This window comes from Equus przewalskii, chromosome 7, assembly GCF_037783145.1.
Source record: "Equus przewalskii isolate Varuska chromosome 7, EquPr2, whole genome shotgun sequence".
In the NCBI taxonomy this organism is placed as follows: domain Eukaryota; kingdom Metazoa; phylum Chordata; class Mammalia; order Perissodactyla; family Equidae; genus Equus; species Equus przewalskii.
This window is the reverse complement of record NC_091837.1, coordinates 9108352-9131725: the sequence shown is the minus strand read 5'-3', so window position 1 is coordinate 9131725 and position 23374 is coordinate 9108352. Positions and strand designations below refer to the sequence as shown.

At 38.5% G+C, this 23374-nt stretch overlaps 1 protein-coding gene and 1 long non-coding RNA gene across 4 annotated transcripts in view; one reads left to right on the top strand and one right to left on the bottom strand.

Moving 5' to 3' along the window:
* TTC28 (tetratricopeptide repeat domain 28) overlaps nt 1-21495 on the bottom strand; it is a 597272-nt gene extending 575777 nt beyond the window's left edge. For both annotated transcript variants that reach the window (XM_070628671.1, XM_070628672.1), the window contains exon 1: nt 21277-21495. In XM_070628671.1, the coding sequence (XP_070484772.1) occupies nt 21277-21378 (102 nt within the window). In that variant the 5' untranslated portion in view covers nt 21379-21495. The remainder of the gene's footprint in view (nt 1-21276) is intronic.
* Nucleotides 21496-21513: 18 nt separating this feature from the next.
* LOC103554110 (uncharacterized) overlaps nt 21514-23374 on the top strand; it is a 28290-nt gene continuing 26429 nt past the window's right edge. The window contains exon 1 of one of the 2 annotated variants that reach the window (XR_011542358.1): nt 21514-21906. This is a non-coding gene — a long non-coding RNA (uncharacterized lncRNA). The remainder of the gene's footprint in view (nt 21907-23374) is intronic. The other variant, XR_011542357.1, reaches the window with a different exon arrangement.

Genomic DNA, 23374 nt, shown 5'->3' with positions numbered 1-23374 from the left:
TAGAGATAATTTAGAGCTTTGTTGGCTATCATAAAGATACTTTAAGAAGCTAATACAAGTGGGCCAGCCCCGTGGCTGAGTGGTTAAGTTTGCGCGCTCCACTTCAGTGGCCCAGGGTTTCACTGGTTTGGATCCCGGGTGCGGACATGGCACCACTCATCAGGTCATGTTGAGGCAGCATCCCACATAGCACAACCAGAGACACTCACAACTAGAATATACAACTATGTACCGGGGGGCTTTGAGGAGAAGAAAAAAAAAAGATTGGCAACAGATGTTAGCACAGGTGTCAATCTTCAAAAAAAAAAAAAAGAAGCAGCAGCAGCTAACACAAGAGTCAAAGAGAGTGCCAGATACACCACGAGAGGTCATCAGCTCTCTATCCTTACAATAAATTCCCAGTCCTTAGCGCAAATAAGTGAACACTTCCCAAACTCTTCCTTGAAATGATCTTAAAAGGCGTCCTTGAAAAGGTATTCCACTGTCAAGCAATTTGGGGGAAACTAATGTAAATAATTTGGGGGAAATTCCTCACTCGGATCTTTGAAAAATTTATTAAGATTTGAAACCTCTTTTAGCTGATTCTAGAACAACAGTTGCCAATACTTTCAAATAGTTTGGAAGAAAGCAGATTTGCCTACCGTAAGCCTTCCTTAGAACCTTTAACATGCTAATGTATTTTGTTAGTTTCCAAGAAAGAGAGAGAATATACAGTCTTTCCAAATAAGACAAATTACTGAGGACTTAATATGTGCCTGGCACTATTCTAAGTGCTACATGTGTTAACTCGTTTCATCTTCACAAAACCCTATGAAGTAGGTACTATTATTTTCCCCATTTTTAAATGAAAAAATGATGCACAGAAAGGTTAAATAACCTAACAAAAAGGGAGAGTGCGAAAATAATAAGCTAATAAGCGGTGGAGCTGATTCAAACCCAGGCAGTCTGGGAGTCCGTGCTCTTACCCTTCCTTCCAGAATTACTTGAAAACATAACATTTTATTCATGTCCCAGAATACCTATTAAGATCTGGCAGAACTTTGTCCCTACAAAGTTTGGGAAATGCTAAAAGTCTATTTAGGCCTTTTTCCTGCAACCTGAATAAGCCATGCTAGAACTATGTCCAAAATTACTTTTGCTCATTTAAAAACATTCCATTTGTCAGTTTATAGATTTTGTAACCTGTTGAGGTTTTGTTTGTTTTAAGAAAGTCCCCGTCAATCAGCCCCAAATTGCATTTACTTGTTAATTCCTATAGTTTCATGCCAGTGAATAATAGAATCTAGACCACGAACCATTCAATAAAAACTCTGATTTGGAGATTTACTACAACATAAATCTGATATTCATAACTTTGTATTTCTACAATGTTCTTTTCACTTGAGACAGTTACAAATAAGTCGATACCATTTTATTAGGTAACCAACCAATTCCCTTCTTTCAAGGCTAGTGTGGAAAATAATTTGGCTTGTTTACTCAAAACAAAGGCTATTCAAAATACACAGTCAAATTAATTATTAAAATTTCAAATTCAACCAAGTTACAAATACATGCAACTTAAACATTTAACACATAAGCATGAATAATTTATACTATCACATACCATAAAATTTTTAAAACATTATTTTTCAGCAATTATGACAAATAATGGAAATTCCTGAGGATTAGTAATCCCCGAACTTACTGGTACGTTCATACTCTCCTTCTTTGACGGGCATTTTGCGAGAGGTGAACCAGTAAATAAAAACTATTAAGTGACCTGTTCCTCTTAAAATATCTGTTTTCCTAAAGGTAAAATCATGACTCTCAGACAAATATAAAATAAACACACAACAAAGACTTTATTTACCTTAATAACTGATGACTAAACCAGTAAAATATTACAAGCAATTCTGAGGATAATTCAAAGTACCACACATGTATAGGCAAACCAGCATGTGAGTCAAATCCAGCCCACTGCCTGTCTTTGGAAATAAAGTTTTATTGGAACACAGCCACACCCATTTGTTCATATATTGTCGATGGCTGTTTTTGTGCTACAATGGCAGAGTTTAAAGTTGCAACAGAGACTGTATAGCCCACAAAGCCTGAAATATTTACTATCTAAAAATATTTACTGGCCCTTTATAGAAAAAATTTGCCAACTTCTGATATAGATCAATAATTGTCAATAATTTCTAGTCTCTTGATCCCTTTTAAGCATCAAAACCTTTTTCTGATCTTTTAATTGAACATCTTAAGACAGCTAATTGAGAAAATACAAATAAACAGTAAAGTCTATCCTGAATTCAGTATTGCCTTTAAATACATCTATATTTCGTGAATCAAAACAGTATCTATACATATTTGAAAAAACAGAAGCACGTATGCAAACAAGTTATTTTATTTACTCAGTCTACAGATAATTCTTGGTATACACGTAAATTGAACCATGGACCGCCTTCGGAGTCCACAAAACAGTAGGAAGGAGTCATCTGGTAGAATTCTCCTTGCTACAGAGAAGAAAGGGTTATGCTGGTTAATCAATTCTCCTATCTAATTGTTACCAGAAATAATGTCTTAATAGCAACTATTCTATTGTTTTTGCCAGACATCTTTCAAAATGTAATAGGTTTATATTCAAAACCTCAATAATCTTGGTCTATTTATTGGTTATTTAAGGGAACATTTTACAACACTCTTACCTGGAAAGTTCAAAGGGAAGTTATGATACACAGAACTAAAAGTCCATTGAAACATTTGTGAGATTTTGGTCTACAGTTAATGCAGATGTCTGCTTAGAAATTTTTCAAGCCAAAATCTTCTTAGCCGGTCTTTATATTGCAGAACTTTGAGATTATCATTTGTTCTAGGGCTGAAACGGACAAATGTTTTTTCAGAAAATACCACTTTTGACCTCAAGGGTACCCCCTCAACCTGTTCTGTAGGTCAGCAGGATGGTCCTTCAATCAGATGAGACACCAAGTTAAGCATCTCAATATTGCAAAAAAGGAAACTGACAGCATCTTTACCATTGCCCATTTGATCCCTATTGTAAAAATATGCCCTCAGAGTACAGCACAGAACACCTACAATCCAAGCCCACAGCAGAAAATACAACTTCCTATTATTTGCTGTCCAGAAAGGTTTCTTTTCTCATTAGCCTAAACCTGCCTCCCTAACACTTCCACCCATTGGTCTGAGTTTTGCGCCCTGCTGTAGGCCAGCAGGTTCTACCTTCAGAGATTGTACACAACTCCCACATCTCTGGTATGCTCCTGTGGCTTAGGACTGTTGTGTGCTGAACTTCTATCCTTGCAACATGTCCTTTTCACTTGGGAGAAAGAGCAAAGCAGGGGAGAGGAGAATTAATGAGTACATTATAGAGGGGCTGGTTAGACAAGTTAGTGTGCCTGCTCATTTCTATTTGATAAGCTGTAGCTCTCCCATCACATCCCCATTTAAAAGCCCAAGTGCCCTCAGTAACTTGTAAGGGCTGAAAAGCAGCAATCCAGCAAGTCCTTAATTAAGGACCATGTACACCCAAGCCAGCTTATGCCTTCCCAGAACTGAGACCCTGCTAACGGCCTACTCAGGAACTGCTCAGGGGCTGAAAAAAAATTATGCCTAGTTCTTCCTTTCCCTTCCCTCACTGTGAGGTGTTTTCTTAGCACATCCTCTAAGAAGTTATCACAAATTTGTCACTTCAACCATTCCCAGTGGACCAGTAAATCTTTAGGTGAGGAGTAGGAAATGATGTTTCCTCTCTAAATACCTCAAATTCTCTCAAATGTTCATCACGTGACCTAATCACTTTTAGGATGCTCTCTAGTTAACTAATATGTTCCTCTAAAAATATGATTCTTAAAACTGGACTCAAACTCAGAATGGAGGAGAAGCAACAGCAGCTTTCTAAGACTATAACACTACATATGTTCATTAATAAATACTAAGACTGCATTCATTAGCTTCTTAGTGACTGAATATAGTCAGTTTATGTTGAGCTTACAGATAACCCAAAACTTTTTCCCACAAATACTCATATGTAAGGTCTGTTCATATGTATTTGAACCTAAACGCAGAACCTCACTTATAATTGATTAATTTTGCCTTGATTTATCAATATATTCAATTATTGTGCACATACTCTGTGCCAAGCATTTACTAAGGATTGGACATAAAAAAAGAAAAGAAAATAGACATGGTCCCTCCCCTCAAGATTATAGAATTATCTTTATCTTACTGTTCTAGTATATCAATGTCTCTTTGAATCCTAATTCTTTCAGTGTGTTATCTATCCATCTCATATTTGTGAAAGGTCTCATGTCTTCATCCAAGAAATAGTATTATTCATTAAGACTAAATAAAAAAAATAGGGTCTTGTATTTTGGTACAGACTTCTTGCAGGTTTCTATCAACTCTATGATTGTCTAATTCAACAACTTTATTAACGGTAAATCTACAAGATTCATGTTTTCCATAAGATTCTCAAGGGATACTTTATAAAATTATTTGGGAAAGTCAAGATACACTGTGTCATCTTAGAATTACCTAAAAACAAAAAAAGTGGCAACAAATTCTTAAGCACATCCCTGTTGGCTACTAGTCCTTATGGCCTCTACAGGACCCATACCCGTTATTTGAACAGATAGAACTTAATATAAGATTTGTTAACTGAGTATGAAGTTTTTAGGTAAAGAGCTGAAGGGGAAAAAAGAGACCTCTAAGGAATCATACAGACAGCAACTGCAGAAAGTAGCTACCATGCCCAACACTAGGCTAACAGAAGCTTAGAGGAGGGGTCCAGGGAACTTAAACTCAGACTTCTGAGGAGAAGGCACTGCTCAGCAGGTGCTGGTGTCTCTGATTTCTGAGGAGAGGCCTCACAGGTCTGGGATCAGACCTCTGAAGAGGGGTGCTAGCTGCCTGGCACTAGTGGTATCTGAAGGAAGCTTGATTAAACTGGTCCTCCAGTGCTGAAAAACTGCCAACTGGATCCAGCAACTGCTACAGGAAGGTACTGCTGCTGAAGGAATGAAGAAGTGTTGTTAGGGTGGCATTCACAGGAACAGCAGAGAGGAAGGCCACAGAAAGCAAAGGAAGAGCAAGTCCCTCCCTCCTCCTCCAGCCCTTTACTGCCCCCTATCTGCCAGCCAAACAGGGAGCAGTTGGCAACGCAGAAAGGAGGCTTGCAGAGTTGCAGCCCCCAGGATCAGAAAGCAGAATAAACACATAGATGTGGAGCTAAGAGATAACTTAACCAGCAAAATACTTTCTGTTCTAAGGTCCCATAACTATCTGTTCAATAATCTACAACTTTGAGCAGGGGATCAAAATCAAGGGCGTCAGTCTGTATCCAACACAATCATCTCCCAATACTCTGGAAGAGTAATAATAATAACAACAAAAACAACCACACTTTATTTAGCACTTACTACATGTCCAGAACTGTTTTAAATAGTATACATGTGTTAATTAATTTAATCCTCACAACAACCCTGTGAAGGATGTAACGGTAGTATTCTTACTTTATAGATGGGACAGCAAGGTGTGGATCCCATGCCTTTGACCACTACATATGCTACAATGCCATGATACACAACTCTCTAAAATTTTTTTTTTTGAGGGAGGTTAGCCCTGGCCTAACATTTGCTGCCAACCCTCCTCTTTTTGCTGAGGAAGATTGGCTCTGAGCTCACATTCGTGCCCATCTTCCTCTATTTTATATGGGGGATGCCTGCCACAGAATGGCTTCATAAGTGGCGAACAGGTCTGCACCCAGAATCCACACTGATGAACCCTGGCCACCAAAGCAGAGCATGCAAACTTAACTACTATTCCACTGGGCCAGCCCCCTACTCTCTAAATTTAAGGCAGCCTTTGAAAAGCAACACTTGTTGCACACAACTAGCTTCATGCTTTTTAAAGTTCCTATCTGGATTTGTAGCTATATGTAAAATCATTTTCTCACACATGGAGTGATTTTTCAAGACTCTCTGCTGAGAACATCAAAACTGGCAACACAATTCTGGTGCCCTGAACAATACAGGATAAAATGGCAGAAAATCAGGCAATCAAATCATCCTCCACACTGCAAAATAAAAACTACTACCTTCACTACCGTCCCACTCAAAAATCAGAAGGAAGTTAATTCATGGTAAACATATGTATAACTTATTTTTAAAATTACTATTTCTATTGACTGAAGCTCAAAAATATCCTGGAGCGAGAATATAAAATTAAAAAGAGTTTCTGATCCTTAATAACAAATACATGTCTTACACACAAACTTCATATAAATGGAAATTAAATAAAAGTACTTTTTACTTTCTTGCAGTATTGTTAAACACAATGATAGTGTTTTTAGTGTCATGATTAAGGGTTCAGGATTACAAAAACTCAGTGTTAAAATACTGCTGCATCTGAAGTCACTATGTACAAAAAGGAATAAAACACTACACAAGAAAAAAAATTTTTTTAATTTTTTGAACCAAATTGATACAAATTCACTTTAACTCCCTCTGTAAAATCAATCAAAAGCTTTGACAATAGTGGGAAACTAAGCACATTTGAAAAAACTTTAACTAGTAAACACATGAATTCATTCTACACTTCTAAGTTCAACTAGAAATAAAAATGTACTGTAAAGTAGAAAAGTAATCGTATTTCTCTATATCTGCTAACCTGTTTACAACCCACCTCACAAAGAATAAAAAGAACTTTAATTTAAAGTTCTTCTCTAAATAGCTTTGAGTTCACAAATAGACATGACTTCAAACATAGAGTACAAACAACAAAAGACCACAAATAGCCAAAATAATCCTGAGAAAAAAGAAGCTGGAGGTATCACACTCCTTGGAGTCAAATTATACTACAAAGCTGTAGTAATCAAAACAGTGTGATACTGACACAAAAACAGACACACAGATCAATGGAACAGAATTGAGAGCCCAGAAATAAACCCACACATCTCTGAACAGCTAATTTTTGACGAAGAAGCCAAAAACATACAATGGACAAAGGAAAGTCTCTTCAATAAATGCTGTTGGGAAAACTGCACAGCCACATGCAAAAAATAAAAGTAGACCATTATCATGCACCATACACAAAAATTAACTCAAAATAGATTAAAGACTTGAATATAAGATCTGAAACCATAAAACTCCTAGAAGAAAACATAGGCAGTACTCTCTTCGACATTGGTCTTAGCAGTATCTTTTTTAATATCATGTCTCCCCAGGCAAAGGAAACAAAAGAAAAAATAAACAAATGAGACTACATCAAACTAAAAAGCTTCTGCAAAGTAAACCCTCAACAAAATGAAATGACAACCTAACAAGTGGGAGAAGATATTGGTAAATCATATATTTGATAAGGGGTTAATAACCAAAATACATAAAGAATTCATACAACTCAACAACATCAACAGCAAAACTCAATTAAATAATGGGCCAAGGGTCTGAACATTTTTCCAAAGAAGATATACAGGTGGCCAACAGGCACATGAAAAGATGTTCAAGGTCACTAACTATTAGGGAAATGTAAATCAAAACCATAATGATATATCACCTCACATCTGTCAGAATGGCTACTATTAAAAAGAAATAAAAAATGGATCAAAGACCTAAAGATTAGGCCTGAAACAATAAGTCTTCTAGAATAGAATATAGGCAGTACACTCTTTGACATCAGTTTCAAAAGAATCTTTTCGGACAGCATAACCCCTCAGACGAGGGAAACAATAGAAAAAATAAACAAACGGGACTTCATCAGACTAAAGAGCTTCCTCAAGGCAAGGGAAAACAGGATTGAAACAAAAAAATAGCCAACTAATTGGGAAAAAATATTTACAAGTTATTTATCCGACAAAGGGTTAATCTCCATAATATATAAAGAACTCACACAGCTCAACAACAAAAAATCAAACAACCCAATCAAAAAATGGGCAGGGGACATGAACAGACATTTCTCCAAAGAAGATATACCGATGGCCAATAGACACATGAAAAGATGCTCATCCTCGCTGATGATCAGGGAAATGCAAATCAAAACTATACTAAGATATCACCTTACACCTGTTAGAATGGCAAAAATATCCAAAACCAAGAATGACAAATGTTGGAGAGGCTGTGGAGAAAAAGGAACCCTCATACACTGTTGGTGGGAATGCAAACTGGTACAGCCACTATGGAAAACAGTATGGAGATTCCTCAAAAAGTTAAGAATAGAAATACCTATGACCCAGCCATCCCACTACTGGGTATCTATCCTAAGAACCTGAAAGCAGCAATTCCAAAAGTCCCATGCACCCCTATGTTCATTGCAGCATTATTCACAATAGCCAAGTCATGGAACCAACCTAAGTGCCCAGCAACTGATGACTGGATAAAGAAGATATGGTATGTATATACAATGGAATACCACTCAGCCATAAAAAAGGACAAAGTCGTCCCATTCACAACAACATGGACAGACCTTGAGGGTATTATGTTGAGTGAAATAAGCCAGAGAGAGAAAGACGAACTCTGTATGACTCCACTCATAGGTGGTAGCTAACATATAGACAAAGAGAACTGATTGGTGATTACCAGGGGAACGGGGGGGTGGGGGAGGGCACTAAGGGTGAAGTGTTGTACCTACAACATGACTAATAATAATGTACAACTGTAATTTCACAAGGTTGTTAACTATCATAATCTTAATAAACAAAAAGATAAGAAATAAGAAGTGTTGGAGAGGATCTGGAGAAAAGGGAACCTTCATACACTGCTGGTAGGAATGTAAATAGGCATAGCCACTATAAAAAACAGCATGCAGATTCCTCAAAAACTTAAGAATAGGGTCAGCCCCAGTGGCCTAGTGGTTAAGTTTGGCACACTCAGCTTCAGCCACCCAGGGTTCAGTTCCCAGGTACGGACCTACACCACTCATCTGTTAGTGGCCATGCTGTGGCTGCAACTCACATACAAAAAGATGAGGAAGACTGGCAACAGACGTTAGCTTGGGGCAAACATTCCTCAGTAAAAAAAAAAAAAAAATTAAGAGTACAACTACCATAGGATCCAGCTATTCCACTTCCAGGTATTTATCCAAAGAACATGATAACACTAATTCGAAAAGATATATGCACTGCTATGTTCATTGTAGAATTATTCATGATAGCCAAGACTTGGAAACAATCTAAGCACCCATCAATGGATGAATGGATAAAGAAGATGTGATATATATATATATATATATACACACACACACATATACACAGTGGGATACTATTCAGCCATAAAAAAAGATAAAGTCTTGCCATTTGCAACAATATGGAGGGACCTTGAGGGTATTATGCTAAGCGAAAAACATCAGACAGAGAAAGCCAAATTCTAGAGAAAGCCAAGTATCACTATTTCACTCACATGCGAAAGATAAAAAACAAAAACAAGGACAAACAAACACATAGATATACATATTAGATTAGTGGCTAGCAGAGGGGAAGGGAGGAGGCGGAAGGGTGAAAGGAGTAAAAGGGCACGTGTGTACAGTGCCAGATGGTAATTAGTCCTTGGGTGATGAACATGATGTAGTCTACACAAAAATCGAAGTACGACGTATACCTGAAGTTTATATAATGTTACAAACCAATACCTCAATAAAAAATAAATAAGCAAATAAAAAAATAGGATAAAATATCTCCAGATATTCAGCTATTTCAATTCTCTTTAAGAATAAGAAATAAGCTCAAAAATTAATATTTATTAAGTAAATACCTATATTTTAGCCTCACAGGAAATTCAAATGAAGAATACGCAAATGAAGAATAAATTTCTGGAATCCACTGTTTTTCAACAACAAAAACTTTTCTCAAGAAATTATAATTATACATTTATTTCACATACCTGGCCTTGGACTAAAATTCTCAATCAACAAACGACTTACAGTATCAATATGCTTTGTCTTTAGTTAACAACTTTTAATTTTCACTGTAAAGACTGATACACCTTTATCAATAAACAAGGTAGGGCCAGCCCCATAGCTGAGTGGTTGGGTTTGTGCGCTCCACTTCGGTGGCACAGGGTTTCATTAGTTCAGATTCTGGGCATGGACATGGCACCGCTCAGCAAGCCATGCTGAGGCGGCGTCCCACATAGCACAACCAGAAAGACCTGCAAGTAGAATATGCAACTATGTACTGGGGGGCTTTGTGGGGAGGGAAGGCGGGGGGGAGAGAGAGAGAAAGGGAGGAGGAGGGGGAGGGAGGAGGGGGAGGAGGAGGGGGAGGAGGAGAAGAAGAAGAAGCAGAAGAAGAAGAAGATCGGCAACAGATGTTAGCTCAGGTGCCAATCTTTAAAAAAAAAAAACCCTTAAATAAATAAATAAGGAAGATACAAGCAGTGCTTTTCTTTATTTTATAATTCTTTTTATTTCAGAGATGTACATGAAATTAAAATCACTCCTTTATTATCTTTACTATCTTTCTTCATTATCTGGTTTAAGTCCCATCATTCATTCAAGAAACATTTATGGCAGGTACTACATTAAGTATTAGTTTAACAACAGTTTTGTAACTTTAAATACTTAAAAAATTAAACTGCTTACATTTTAGTTAATTTTATCTTGTGATACAAACTTAGCATCAAATACTCGTCTCTCTGCTCTATCATCATTATAGAAACTCAAATTCCAGAATACTGTGGCAGCATAACCATACAGTGCACAATAAAAACTACATTTTAACAAGATATCCAGAGGAACTGCCTGTATTGCTTTCCTGCAATAAGTTTAACATTCAATAGCAAAAGATAGTTATAATTGATCACTGTTTGCGTAACGATCATTCAAATCAAAGATAGTCTAGTGCAATGGTTAAGAACGTAGACTCCAGATCTAGACTGCTAAACTAGAATCCAGGGCAACTCGGCTTCCAAGCTGTGTGATCTTGAGCAAGTTATTTAATAACCTCAATGGACCTCAGTTTCCTCATGTGTAAAACAAGAATAACAATAGTACCTACCTCATACGGTAGTTGTGAGGATTAAATGAGTTAATATATATAAAGGATTTAGAACAGTGCCTGACACATAGTAAACACAACAGGTTAGTGATATTAATCTGAAACCAACAGACTATACTTATAGAAGGAACACTGCTTCCACACAAGTACTCTATAATTTACACAGTTCTTCCAAACACGCCTAATGAAAATTTTATTTTTTATAAAATATATTTGGAATTTATGGCCAATTTCCTGAACAATTTTTATGAAAGGTTTCCACAATCTTTGTGGAGATTAGGAAGTAATGAATTGAAGAAGAACACTGCTTGACAGTGGAGCAACTTTCAAAAATCATGTTTCTGTATAAGCTAAAACCATAAGGATCCAAGACAGCAGTCAATACGAAAACATTATGTACAGAACAAAAGCAATTGTGGCAGTGTTTTTAATACTCTTTCAGGAAATTGTGCAATCCACTGTAATATACTTTTCCCAATGACAAGAAACTACACACAAGGCCAAATGTCCAATAACGGTGCCTGAATTCCAAAATCATATTGGTAACATGCAAATTCCTGAGAAGGGAATGAAAATATACCCAGATTGTGACCAGTTAACTCCAAAATAAAAGGTACTATCCCAACCTAAGTGCTTAGCCTTATTAAATATACACTCCTCAATACCAAATTGCACTCATGAAATATCAGGAACTAAGCTCCTAGTAGAGGACAGGTCATGGGCAAAGTCTTACAGTGGCGACAGTTCCCTCTGTTCTACAATTTGGCACAGTAATCTCATAAGCACATGAAGGATAACATGCTTGCATTAAAAATTGTTGTCACTTACAGACCTGACTATTCCAAAAAAAGTTCAGACATCTTAATATGTTCACACGACATTTTTTTAATTCACAGAAACTTTCTCATCCATCTTAATTTCAGGTGTTCTCTACATAAATGCTTAGTGAACACATTTTATTTTAGAAAATTAAAGACATTCTAAACATCTTAACTATTTCTCAAAGTATATCCAATTATTGGCAAAATGTTAATAATTATCAAATAAAAGTAATGAGAGAACATAAAGGTTTATTATTGGACTCAATCTATTTTTCCATATGCTTGAAATTGGTTATACATATACACTCTATTTTAACTATTTTATCTTCTGAATTTGTTTGTCACTCCATAAGACAGCCTCAGATGATAGGATAATCTTATACGACAGGTATAATCCTCCTCATATTACTATGTACTAGCAAAAACAAAAATGGGAGAGGGGCAAATAAAGACTTTAGGAGAATATCTTTAATGGCATTTTAAAAAATTAGATATTCTTTTTATTTTCTAGTTGACTTTCTTTTTTATATGTTTAATGAGATACGTGCCACATACCATAAAATTCATCCATTTAAAGTAGACAGTTCAGTGGTTTTGATTTATTCAGAGTTTTGTAACTATCACCACAAATTAATTTTAATATTTCCATCATCCCAAAAAGAAGTCCCACACCCATTAGCAGTCATTCTCCACTCTGCCTCCCCAAGTGCCTGGCAAGTACTAATTCACTTTCTGTCTCTATGGATTTGCCTATGCTAAATATTTCACATAAGTGGAATCATACAATATGTGATGTTTTGTGACTGGTTTCTTTCACCCAGAATAACGTTTCCAAGGTTCATCTATGTTGTATTATGTTTTAGTACTTCTTTTTTTATGGCTGAATAATATTCCATTGTATGACTATACCACATTTTGTTTATCCACTCAACAGTTACTTGATGCACTTATGGGTTGTTTCCACTTTTGGGCTATTATGAAATGCTACTATGAACATTCATTTACAAGTGTTTTTGTGGACAAATACTTTCATTTCTCTTGGGTATATATCCTAAGAGTAGAATTACTGGGCCATATGGCAGCTTTATGCTTAGCAGTCCAAAGAACTGCCAAACTGTTTTCCAAAATGGCTGCACTACTTTACACTCCCACCAGCAATGCATGAGGGCTCCAATTTTTCCACACCCTCACCAAGACTTGTCACTGTCTTTTTTACTCTAGCTATCCTGGTAGGTATGAAGTGGTATCTCACTGTGGTTTTGATTTACATTACTCTGATGACTAATGATGTTGCATACCTTTTCATGTGCTTATTGGCCATTTGCATATATTCTTTGAAAAATGTCTATTCAAATACTTTGTCCATTTTTTTAATTGGGTTGTCTTTTTATCATTGAGTTATAAGAGTTCTTTATATATTCTCCATACAAGTCTCTTTTTAGATGTGTGATTTGCAAATATTTTCCTCCATTATATGGGATTTCTTTTCATTTTTTTGATGCTGTTCTTTGACACACAAAACTTTTTAATTTTGATGAAGTCCAATTTATCTTTTTCTTTTGTTACTTGTGTTTTTGGTATCATATTTAAGAAATCATTGCCTAACTCAAGGTCACAAAGATTTACTCCTGTGTTTCCTGATAAGAGTTTTATTGTTTTTGCTCTTACATTTAGGTCTTTGATGCATTCTGAGTTAATTTTTGTGTATGGTGTGAGGCAGGGATCCAAATTCATCCTTTTGCATGTGGATATCCAGTTGTCTGGCACCATTTGTCAAGACCATTCTTTCTCTCACTGAATGGTCTTTGCACCATTGGTGAGAACCAACTGACCATAAATGTGACGGTTTATTTCTGGACTCTCAGTTTCATTGATCTATGTTATTCTTATGCCAGTACCACACTGTCTTGATTATTGTAGCTTTAAAGCAGATTTTGAAATTGGGAAGTAAAGTATTCTGAGCACCCTGCATTTCAATATGGATTTTAGGATCAGCTTGTTGATTTCTGCTAACAAGGCAGATGAGATTTTGATAGAGATTGCACTTAATCTGTACATCAATTGGGGGAGTACTGTCATCTTAACAATGTTAAGTCTTTTGGTCCATGAACATGGGATGTCAAGATTAGACTTATTCTTATTTCAGAACTACATTCCTTAAACTGCCCAGTCCAACTGCTAAAACAAAATAACCAAGAAATATACCTTCAGCCCCAAAGAACTGAATCCATTCCAGCTTTACTTGATGCTGCAGAGCTCAGTCAAAAAAAAAAAAGAAAAAAGAAAAAGAAAAGGCCCAGGTATACAGAGAACCCAATAATATCTTTTAGAACGTTTGTCTTTTAAATCTAAACATTACCCTCTTCTCTCCTCCCATCTTCACTTTCTTCTGCTTTCTGCTTATTTGGTTGATTCTTTTCCAATACATCTGTTTCTTTTAATCTATTCCACCATTATTTTCCCCTCCTCATCTTCATAAACTATTTTTTCTTGTGTCTATAATCTAAAAATGAGCACTAATGGCTTTCTATATGCATGATTTGGCAAAATACAAGTATCAAGGTTAATTTGATTTTCTTTTTATGATGATTGACATTAGAGGACAATAACAATCTCAGTAATTTTCATCTTCATCAAAGTGATATTCTTTATGCAATTCTGCAAGTGCAAAGAATACCGATAAAAAATTTTTCCTACCATTTTCTGAACTAAGTCCACAGTAAGTTGAAACACTACTATGGCAATTTTTTAACTTCCACCGTGGCAAACTTAGCCAGTGATAGCATGGAAATGCCAAATATATAATCATGGAATAAGAAACCACATACAATAACATGCTTTCCCTGATTTAACAGTCAGAGCTAACCTTTCTTTTCCTTGCAAAACCACAACACAAAGTCAGGTTTGCTGTGGTACTCAGACCGCTTGCTATTTCTTAGCAATCCTATTCTTTCCTCCACAAAATAGTATCACATACTCATTACAAATCATCAATTATTTGTCATCTAGAATCTCAACAAATCACATTTCAGATTATTGCAAGTTAACTTTACACTATTAATAATTTAAAATAATGCATGTTTTTCAGACTGAAGTATCTTCTCCTAGAAGTAACTATAACCATAAGATGAAAAGGGAGTTTTTGGTAGTGGTCACAGTGAGGGTAAATGGAGCCATACAATGACACCTACTTCCCCCTTTTTCTGTTCTACTCTCTAGTTAGTGTTATCGTCTTTTCAATCTCCCAATACTACTTTTGATCTCTAGCAAAAGGGACTAGTCTCTGATCACTACTTAAAGAATAGAAGGACATTACCACTGCTTTCCCTTTCTCAACAGCAAGAAAATACTAATGATAAAACAAGCCTTATATTACAACATTAAGTAGACATTACCAATGATATAATGTAGCCAAAAATATTTAACTCATACCCACGAAGTCTTTTTATACAGCTTCTAGTTTATAGGAAATAGAGGAACAAGATAAATGACACCACACGGAAGCTACCAGACAAATCTAGATGATAGGACATGCTGCAGGACAACTGGTTTGATCTCTTCAATGAATCAGTGTCATGAAAAAAGGGATCATGCTAGATTAAAACAGACTTAAGCAACATTAATTAAGGCACGATCCTGGATTCAATACTGATTTTGACAGAACAGCTTTAAAGAACATTTTTGGATAGACTGGAAAAAATCTGATTATTGTCTGAGCATTTAATAAGAGGAAAATTTACTTAAATGGAAAGTGGAGATTGGATTGTTGATTGGAAAAAAAAGTAGGTTTCAAAACAGTTTCTGTATATGTTCACCATACAAACCAGTAATCTCATTCTTATATATATGTATGTATGGGTGCATGTATGAAAAACACAAAAACTTGTGTGTGAATGTTCATAGTAGTTCTGTTCACAATCACCAAAAACTGGTGAACAGATAACAAATTGCAGGACACAAACAAAGGAGTAATACTCAGTAATAAAAAGAAACAGTCTTCTGTTACTTCTACATACTGTGCTGGTGATTATACAACTACATATACTTGTCAGAATTCATAGAACTACACACTTAAAATCGTAAATTTTAGTGTATGTAAGTTTTACCTAAATTAAGTTTACTATAAAACACAATAAAAATTAAAGACAATTTATGCAGTTCTACCTTATTTTAGTTAAATATCTATATACATTTGTGTGTGTGTGTAAATACTGTTAGATAGAAAGACGCACAGATAAATTTCCACAAAGATAAGTATTAAAGTATTAAGTCATAATCACTACATTTGGTAATGCTATGGGGGGTAATTTTGCTCATCTTATATTTTATAGTTTTATACGATGCACATGTGCAGTTTTTGTAATAATAAAAGAGTTTTTAGATAAAGATCAACTTCGACTTAAAATTTTCTTATAGAAACGCCTGTGAGTTATCAACTGCGGGTTTGTGGGTTACAAATTTAATTATACTTGTGATTTTGGCAGTAAGTTGTTATTGTTAAAATAATATTTACAGCGTGAACAATTATTTTCTTTGGTTCATAGTAAATACACATTCAACGAATATGATGTGTTCCAAGCATCATATTTGGATTATATTGTGTCTCTGGTTTCTTCCTATACAAAATAGTGACCTACTCTGGCTACCAAAATAGACACCAAAGTAAAAGTATTATTAAGTTTAAGTTCACACATGAGGCTTCGTCTCTAACAGAGTTTTGTTTTTGTTTTTGTTTTTTTTCCTTAAAGATTTTATTTTTTTCCTTTTTCTTCCCAAAGCCCCCCGGTACATAGTTGTATATTCTTCGTTGTGGGTCCTTCTAGTTGTGGCATGTGGGACGCTGCCTCAGTGTGGTTTGATGAGCAGTGCCATGTCCACGCCCAGGATTCGAACCCACGAAACACTGGGCCGCCTGCAGCGGAGCGCGCGAACTCAACCACTCGGCCACGGGGCCAGCCCCTCTAACAGAGTTTTTAAAAAACAGCAATCATTTAAAAGAAATAGAATTATAATCATCAAAATTTAATGAAAAGATATTGCTTCTGCTTTTAGGAGAAATAAGTAGTGTAAGAACAGCACATTAATAACTATGGGGTAAAAACAAATAGCTTTGCGTTACACTTTTATTGTTTTTAATAATACTTAGAAATACGTGGTCGAATAGCCTATAGGGCAGCCTAGATTCAGCAGCTTTTACAATACAACTGTGTGGTATGCGAGACGTTGTCTGTCGATGTTCCTCAAGCACTCACAGGGATTTCTTGGGTCACAAAAAAGAGATGGGGACCGGAAGAGGTTTGAGGTTTTCGTTTGTGGTTTTTTCTTTGTGGTTTTTTTTTTTTTTTTTTTTGGTCTGTGGTTTTAGGTTTGTTTGTTTGGGGGTTTGGGGGTTTTTTTAGTTATTTTTGTTTTGGTTTGGTGTTTTTGTTTGTTTTTTGTTTTTTGGCTTGTTTTTAAATGTAATTAATTAACAGAAGAAGATAAACAAGAAATATATCAATTCCTTACGACATACAAGGCATTGTTCTAAATACCTACTTATATTCTCTTTTCTTTAACAATACTGCCCATTAAATATATGAGAACACTGAGATGTACAACAGCTAAGATCTGTCAAAATCACGTAACTAGTAAGTAGCAGAGCCAAAACTTTGAGATAGGAACCTAGATCTGCATCCATACTTGAGCTTTCAAAGACCATTCTTCCTCACTATTTTGGGCGGAACATTTGAAACAGAAAATTGGAACAGACTACCTCTAAATGATGAAATTAAAAGATATATCCAAAACTCAATTACATTTCTTCTGTGCACTAGCAATGAAATAGTGATGAACAATGACAATATGAAACAAAATTTTAGAAACAGTTGCACGTACAACACCATCAAATAGAATACTCAGGAATAAATTTTTGAAAGAAGTGGAAGACTTGGAACTGAAAACTACAAAACATTACTAAAAGGACAGACGAAACACAATCCCTGTAAAAGTCCCAGCTACTCTTCAGCAGAAATTGATAAGCTCACCCTAAAACCCATATGTAACGGACCCAGAAAAGCCAAACAGTCTTGAAAAAGAAGAACAAAGTTACAGGACTTACATTTAATTTCAAAACCTATTACAAAGCTACTGTCATCAAATAGTGTAGTACTGGCATAAAGACAGACACTAGAATAAAACTGACAGTCCAGAAATAAAACCTAACTCATAGTCGATTTTCAATAAGGGTACAAAGACCAACCAATGAGATAAGAACAGTCTTTTCAATACATAGTGCTGGAAAATTGGATCACCACATGCCAAAGAATGAACTAGGACCACTACCTTACACCTTATGCAAAAATTAACTCAAAATGGATCAACAACCTAAATATAAGGGCTAAAAACATAAAACTCTTTGAAGAAAGCATAGGAGTAAATCTTCACGACCATAGATTTGGCAATGGATTCTTAGATACAACACCAAAAGCACGAGCAACAAAAGAAAAAATAGATAAATTGGACCTCATCACAATTAAAACTTCTTTTACAATAAGAGATATTACCCAAAAAAGTGAAAAGACAATGTAGAGAATGGGAGAAAATACTTGCAAATCACATATCCGATTAAGGTTTACTATCCAGAATATTTAAGAAACACCTCAATAATAAAAAGATAAATAACCCAATTAAAAAATGGACCCCCAAAAAATGGACAAAGGATTTGAAAAGACATTTCTCCAAAGAAGATAAACAAATAGGTAATAAGCACACAAAAAAATGTCCAACATCATTACTCATCAAGGAAATGCAAATCAAAATCGCAACAAGATACTATTTTATACCTATTAGGATGGCTGAAGTTAAAAAGACAGACAACCACAAGGACTGGTGAGGATGCAGAGAAACTAGAACCTTCATTCATTGCTGGTAGGAATGTAAAAGGTGCAGTGCCTTAGGAAAGTCTGTCAACTCCTCAAAAGGTTAAAATAGAGTTACCATATAACCCAGCAATCGAGATATGCCCAAGAGAAATGAAAACACATGACCATGCTAAAACTTGTACACTAATGTTCATAGCAGTATTATTCATAATAACCAAAAAAGTGGAAAAAATCCACATGTCTATCAATGGATGAGTGGACAAACAAAATGTGGTATATCCATTCAATAGAATATTATTCGGTAAAAAAAGGAATAAAGTACTGATACACGCTACAACATGGATGAACCTCAAAAACATGGTGCTAAGTGAAGGAAGCCAGGCTACATGTTGTAAGATTACATTATGAAAAATGTCCAGAATAACTAAATTCATGGAGACAGAAAGTAGGTTAGTTACGCCTGGGGCTGGGATACAATCTAATAAAAAATGCTGATGGGCATGAGATTTCTCTGTAGGGTGATGAAAATGCTCTAAAAGTAGATATTGGTGATGTTGGGCAAATAGCGAATATACTACAACCACGAAATTGTACACTGAAGAGGTTAATTTTATGGTAGGCAAATTATATCTCAAAAAACTTGTTTTTTTTTAAAAGACACAAAAAAAGAGCCACAGGAATGTAATGTACAGCATGGTGACTATAGTTAATAATACTGTATTGGGATATTTGAAAGTTGCTAAAGAGTAGATCTCAAAAGTTCTCATCACAAGGAAAAAAATCATATGTATGGTGATGGATGTTTGCAATATACACAAATATCGAATCATTATGTCATACGCCTAAAACTAATGTCAATTATATTTCGATTTAAAGAAAGATATCCCCAGAAAAAGAAGATTGGCAACAGATGTTAGCTGAGGTGTCAATCTTTAAAAAAATTTTAAAAATTTGAAAAAAAAAGAAGTGCCAAGTTGGTTTAACACTTGAAAATCAATATATTTAATCATATCAACAGAACAAAGGGAAAATCATATCATAATAATACCAACACATGCAAAAAAGAAAAAAAAGACATCCACATAAACTACAAAAATGACACAGAGAATAAAGCACCTAATTTTTCCATTTTTCTTCTTCAGATGCAACCTCAACTCCTAGTCTGGGCTTCTTACACATTCATATTTCATCCAGTGAAGAACAAAAAAACACTATTGAAATTCCAAAAAAAGGCCCTGAAATATCAAATAACTTCCAAACAATTCTATTTTAGCATCGACTCTGAACTAAACATAAATCTCAATTTCAAAATGTCACACAAAGACTACAAATACTCAGAGGTTTAAGCAAATTGCCAACTTTTCTGAATAAACAGTAATTCAGATTTGCTTTGATGAAAATGTAAATATTTACCTGCCTCAAAGGAACAAAATCCTATAAGCCTAGCATCCCCAAATGATGAAGAGAAAGAAACATACATTTTTTTTATTCTGCATTTTGTTTCAGAATTAATTTTAACCTAGCTAGGGCATACGGAGTGGATGGTTTATACTAACCAATGTATACTCCGCTTTTGCCTAGAACATACTGAAGACACGGCATTATGAACAGTCACGAAAGTTAAGTTGGGACCTGAGAAAAATCACATTACACAGTAAATCTAACAAAGATAATCTCAAAAAGCTCCTGAAAGTGTCTCAAGAACTCCTGTTTTGGAAACTCCCTAAGTCATTTAGTCTTCCTGCAAATATTTTCTGACCATCTACCATGTGCCAAGCACTGTGCCTGCTATCAGGATGCCATGGTGAGCTATAAACACAACAGGTCCCCGCTGCAGGAAGCTCACTCTAAAACAGTGCCTGTCAATGTGCCTGCATCACAACAACTTGGGAGCTTGTTCAAATTCAAAACCTGCTCCTACGCCTTGGAGAGCCTGAATCCGTGGGCCTGGGGTGAGTTGGGACGCCTGTATCTATTTCAAGCGCTCCAGATTATTCCTATGCCCTGGCTGTTTTGGGAGCCCAATGCTCAAGGCCATCCCATCCCATCCCATCCCACCCGGCGAGGGCACACCTCCGAAGTCCATTTCGCTCAGCATCCTTCACCCTGACCGATACCCCCAAACAAACTACGAAGCTGGGGTGGATGTAAAGCATCCCAAAATCACGGTGCTGAGCCACCGACAGACTTGTTTCCTCCCGGGGACGGACAGCTCACTCCCTGAGATTCCACCTGGGGCTGTCTGCACCTGAGCCTCCCCGGGCTGCGCCGACACCTGTCTCCCAGCGGCTGCAGTCTACCTCTCCCGCGGGACCCCGGTAGGCGGCAGCCGCCTCCCGGTGGGGTGGAAGGCGAGGGGGAGGGGCCGCGGCATTAGGCGCCGACTGTATACCGCACCCCCGCGCGCGCGCGCACAGAAACCCGCAGAAAACTGAGGCGGGCAGGCAGCAGAGCTGGTCCTGCCGCCAAGCGGGGCGAGGCGGGGCTCGAACCCGGCCCGGGGGACGGATTCCGCCTCGCGGGCGCTCGTCAGCCGCTGAGGCCCTGCCCGGCTCGCACCGACAGAGTTTCACAAAGAAAGTCTCCCGGCCCGCGCCCCTCACGCACTCACCGGCGCCGGCGCCGGCGGCGACTCGGGCTCCCGCCGCCTGCGGCTCCGTGCCGGGGTCGGCCCCGGGGTTGGCTCGAGCGCCGGCGGCGGCAACTGCTCCATCCCGGCGGGGCCCGGGCCGCGTCCGCCTCGAGCTAACGGTCCCGCCAGCTAGGCGCGCGCGCCGACCCCGCGCGCCATGTTCCCGCCGTGCCGCGCGCCGCCGCGGCAACCCACTCCACCCCCAACCGCGCACGCGCGCACTCGCCGCGCCCGCTCCCCGCGCGCCGCCGCGGATCTCCCCAACCGCGCACGCGCGCACTCGCCGCGCCCCCTCCCCGCGCGCCCCGCCTCGCATCCTTCGGAGCCGGCCGCTGTTCCCGGCGTCGCGCCCACCCCCTCCGCACCCGTCCGGCCTGACCCGAGCGCTCGCAGTTCAGGGCTCGGCGCCGCCGCCTGCCGCACTGCAGACGACCCTGGGCCAGGCGCCTCCGCCCCTTCCTGCCACTGCCCCTTTTGCTTCACCCGCGACGCCGGACTTGGGGCTCAGGACTCGGCGAGGAGGGAAGTACCCCCAAGAAGTGCCGGGGGAACGACGCCGCTGAAGTGATGAGATCCCCGTCCTGGAGGTGTGCAAGCGCGTGCGCGAACGTAAGTGGCACAGTGAATGCCCATGTCCCTGGGAGAGCCAAACTCAATGGAGAACCTGAGTTTGAGTCTCGCATCTCCGAGAGCCTTTGCGTGATTAAGGTCAGGTCTCCAGGGGCCTGTTTGTCCTTAATCAGGAAGGTCCGACAACTAAAGCATGTTGGGAGGACTCAGTGAGATAATCCAGCTAAAGTGTCAAAACTGCCGCCTAGTACTTACAAGTGGTCATCGGGTGACCAGACCTCTTGAGTAGTTTTAACGTAACCAAACCAAGGGCTCTCGAGAAGGGAAATCTCGGTTCAAGTCTCACCTCCACCTCTTGCAAACTGGGAAACGTTGACCAGGCCACTTGTCCGAACCAGAGAGCCTTGATTTCTAAATCTGCGAAGGGGAGAGCGGTAGTAGTGCCTCACAGGGTTGAGGCTAGTTTTCAGACGATGGGTGTACATCCCTGAGCACAGTACCTGGCACGCACCAAGCTCTCCAAGCTTTGCTGGTTTAATTCCTGCCCTATCCTTCCAAGACTCCTAAAAGTTTACTGAGAGTACTCTGTTCCCAAACCCTGTGGTATAATTAGCTGGGAGGGGTTCATACAACCTTCTGGCTGGAGGTACTGTTACTTCCCACATCTTCGCTTTCCATTCTCTGCCCCAAACCTCTCTGAAAACCCTAAAGTTGGCAGGAAAACAGCAGCAGAGAATGTTCTCCCTACTAGAAAAAGGAGTCTGCAGGGGTCTCTTGGAGTTTGTAAATGGTAAATAGTCTGGCCTTTTCCAGATACAAGTGACCAAAAAACCAACTCAGAGTATAACAAAAACGGGAACACATTTAAAAGTCCTGGGGTGGTACCTCACTTCAGGCACAGCTAGATCCAGGTGCTCAAACAATAACCTCAGTCTTCCTTGAATCTCTCTGCACTGCTTCCCCCTGTGATGACTTCACTCTCATGCAGTTCTCTCCAGTGTCCCCGGCAGCTCCTAGCTCACATGCCACGGGGAAAGCAGGAGCTGTTTCCCAATAGTTCCAGCCGAAGTCCCAGGGTTGACTTTCATTGCACCCTTTTGGGTCACATGCCCCTGCCTGAGCCAATCAGAGCAAGATTGGCCAGACCTGGCTATATGGAGCCCCTCTAGGAAAGGGGTGAGATCAGCCCCTCAAGAAGGAGATGGGGTGCGGGCAAGTGGAAGGAGGCATGCCTCCCCCAGAAAAATAGGAATGCAATTACCACAAGAGGCATCAGGTGCAGGACTGGCAAAACTAAGAGCTGTCCACAGCACCGTCATCTAGGCATGTGGCAGGTCGGCCGTGGGGCAACATGCCTGTTCTTCAGAAGGGAATGGCGGTTACTTTAGCCCTTGGGAAATGCCCCTCCACCTCTGCTCCCACCACCCACCCCAGCCTCAGCAGTTCCCAAATCTGCTTTGCCAAAGGCATCTAGGTTATCCTCCCATCTTGTGTGCCTCCCAAAAAG